Source organism: Salvelinus sp. IW2-2015, unplaced genomic scaffold (genome assembly GCF_002910315.2).
Source record: "Salvelinus sp. IW2-2015 unplaced genomic scaffold, ASM291031v2 Un_scaffold7721, whole genome shotgun sequence".
Taxonomy (NCBI): Eukaryota; Metazoa; Chordata; class Actinopteri; order Salmoniformes; family Salmonidae; genus Salvelinus; species Salvelinus sp. IW2-2015.
In genome coordinates, this window is record NW_019948981.1 from 35,291 (window position 1) to 37,968 (window position 2,678).

Here is a 2,678-nt window from a genome sequence, read left to right on the forward strand (position 1 = left end):
CACACACACACACACACACACACACACACACACACACACACACACACACACACACACACACACACACTCCCTCATGTCCTTCCTGTGTCTGCCTCTCTCCATGGTTACCAGCGATTACCACCATGGTTTGTCTGTCTGAGACCCCCGAAAGGGATCGTTAGTCCATCTGTGTGTGATTGATCGTGTCTACTTGTTGATACAGTTTTATGTATTATACTATCTGTGTGTGATTGATCGGGTCTGTGTGTGAAGATACAGTATGATGTAACTGTGGGAGAGAATCTCAATTGCATACTCCTTGTGTCCTCTCCTCGCCTCCTTCTCAAAGCCCAAAGCCAGAGGTCCCGCCCCGTTGACCTTCTCCTCCAATGGGTTTTGAGAAGGAGGCGAGGAGAGAGATTCTCCCTGAGTGTTAGTGGGTGGTACAGTAGGGCATTGCAGGGAAGTGGAACTGGAAACAAAAATGAGCTTTCTCATTGGATGAGATCAGGTTGCGCCTCCTGCCTTTTGAAACGTTTTCTCCCATGTTGCACCTACTGAACACCACCTGTTCTGTTCCCTTCTGTCTTCCTCAGACGCTGAACAAGAACAATCTTCTCCCGGACGAGAGCTGCAACTTCTTCCCCTCGTCCCTCTCGCCCCTCCCCTCCCTCCCCCAGAATAACGTTTACACCACCACCTACTACCCTGCACCCCTGGGCAAATACGACCACCCCTTCCACCCCGACTCACCTTGCAGGAACTATATGCACCACAGTTGAGACAGGACCCCCCCCCCCCCTCCAACTCTTCTCTATGGGAAGTTGGAAACACTCCTGCACCCCAGACCCTTCACCATTTCCTCTCCTCTCCTCAGTTGAGTGTGTACTCTGCTACGGTGAGGGGGAGSTGTGTTAACGACCGGGCAGACCCTTGAACTGGGTGTGTCCTCTCAAGGTCTGAACCATGCACGTTCTTCTCAATCACCAGTGRGGACGGAGGTTGAACTGTCCCTGTCAACCAACAGGACAACACTTTCGTATCATTGTGACTGTTCAGTTGATATGACTGTTTTATGACGTTGTTTTTCTACTCTACTGTGCAGTACAGCAACTCATCTCAAGACGYGGAAGTAGACTGGACCATGTGGAATGCTGGGAGTTGGAGTCTTATGAGGGAGCTGGGCTGTAGCAGCCTTAWGGTTCAGTATGGAGATTCACTACTTYTGGAATCTGTTCTAAAACAACACTGTTKAAAGTCTCCTGTAAAACCCTACGGTATCAGATCATGTATATCACAAAAACCCACAGACTTCACATTTGATCTGAGMAGAATATAAGACATTGTGGCTGGTTTGTATTCGATATAGACAGCAAAGTCAACCGTTCCCAAAGGATACCGTACCGGAATATGCTGACCAAGACACCTTCCAGCTCTAAAAACCGACTTTATGATGGTGAAAATYCAGAGCTCAATGACACTGACAGTATGGGAACGTTTGTCATCTCCTGCTCACCAACTTGTTTCTCCTGTCTGTTTGGACACACTGCATCAGAATAGCCTCATGGTCAGGTGCTCCCGCAGTGTGGACTAACAGAGAGGGAAAGAGAGTGAGGGGCTGGTACTGCTTTCATCTGAGCAGCCCAAGGACTCCTGGGTACGTCCCAAATGGCACCATATTCCCTATATAGTGCACTACTTTTGACTAGAGCCCAATGGGCCCTGGTTGAAAGGGAGTGCACTATGTAGGGAATAGGGAGCGCAAATGGACGGGGAATGGCCAATGCCTCTGAAGGGTTTATAATCCTGTAACTACCTGCACCGACACCCAAAATGACAATGGCGGCGATTCAGAGTCGACGTAAAGGAGCCATTTTGAGAAAAAACATGTATTTTTGAACAACCCAGATACTCAGCTAAGGCGTCAGCAATACTGTCTCACCACCCTCGATCCCTTCAAATGGATAGCTGTCTCACCACCCTCATCCTTCAAATGATAGCTGTCTCACCACCCTCATCCCTTCAAATGGATAAATGGATAGCTGTCTCCACCACCCTCATCCCTTAAAATGGATAGCTGTCTCACCACCCTCATCCCTTCAAATGGATAGCTGTCTCACCACCCTCATCCTTTCAAATGGATAGCTGTCTCACACCCTCATCCTTCAAATGGATAAATGATAGCTGTCTCACCACCCTCATCCTTCAATGGTAGCTGTCTCACCACCCTCATCCCCTTCAAATGAGTAGCTGTCTCACCCACCCTCATCCCTTCAAATGGATAAGCTCTCACCACCCTCATCCTTCAAATGGATAGCTGTCTCACCACCCTCAATCCCTTCAAATGGATAGCTGTCTCACACCCTCATCCCTTCATGGATACTGTCTGCACCACCCCATCCCTTCAAATGGAAGTGTCTCACCACCCTCATCCCTTTAATGGATAGCTGTCTCACCACCCTCATCCCTCAAATGGATAGCTGTCTCACACCCTCATCCTTCAAATGGATAGATGTCTACACCCACCCTCATCCCTTCAAATGGTTTAGCTGTCTCACCACCCTCAATCCTGTCAAATGGAGTAGATGTCTCACCACCCTCCCTCCTTCAAATGGTTAGCTGTCTACCACTCTCATCCTTCAAATGGATAAATGGATGCATCCAATTGGAAATGTCTATGGATGTGGGAATGATCTGTA

The 2,678-nt window shown here is 48.6% G+C and overlaps 1 protein-coding gene and 1 long non-coding RNA gene across 2 annotated transcripts in view; one reads left to right on the forward strand and one right to left on the reverse strand.

Moving 5' to 3' along the window:
* LOC139027144 (semaphorin-5B-like) overlaps positions 1-1,748 on the forward strand; it is a 29,391-nt gene extending 27,643 nt beyond the window's left edge. The window contains exon 6 of the mRNA XM_070442306.1: positions 576-1,748. Coding sequence (XP_070298407.1) covers positions 576-761 — 186 coding nt within the window. The 3' untranslated portion in view covers positions 762-1,748. The remainder of the gene's footprint in view (positions 1-575) is intronic.
* A 280-nt stretch (positions 1,749-2,028) lies between these two features.
* Positions 2,029-2,283, reverse strand: LOC139027145 (uncharacterized). Its single transcript, XR_011479188.1, has 2 exons — positions 2,243-2,283; positions 2,029-2,136 (listed from the first exon to the last, which is right to left on the reverse strand). It is a non-coding gene; the product is annotated as an uncharacterized lncRNA (long non-coding RNA).
* Positions 2,284-2,678: the final 395 nt, after the last annotated feature.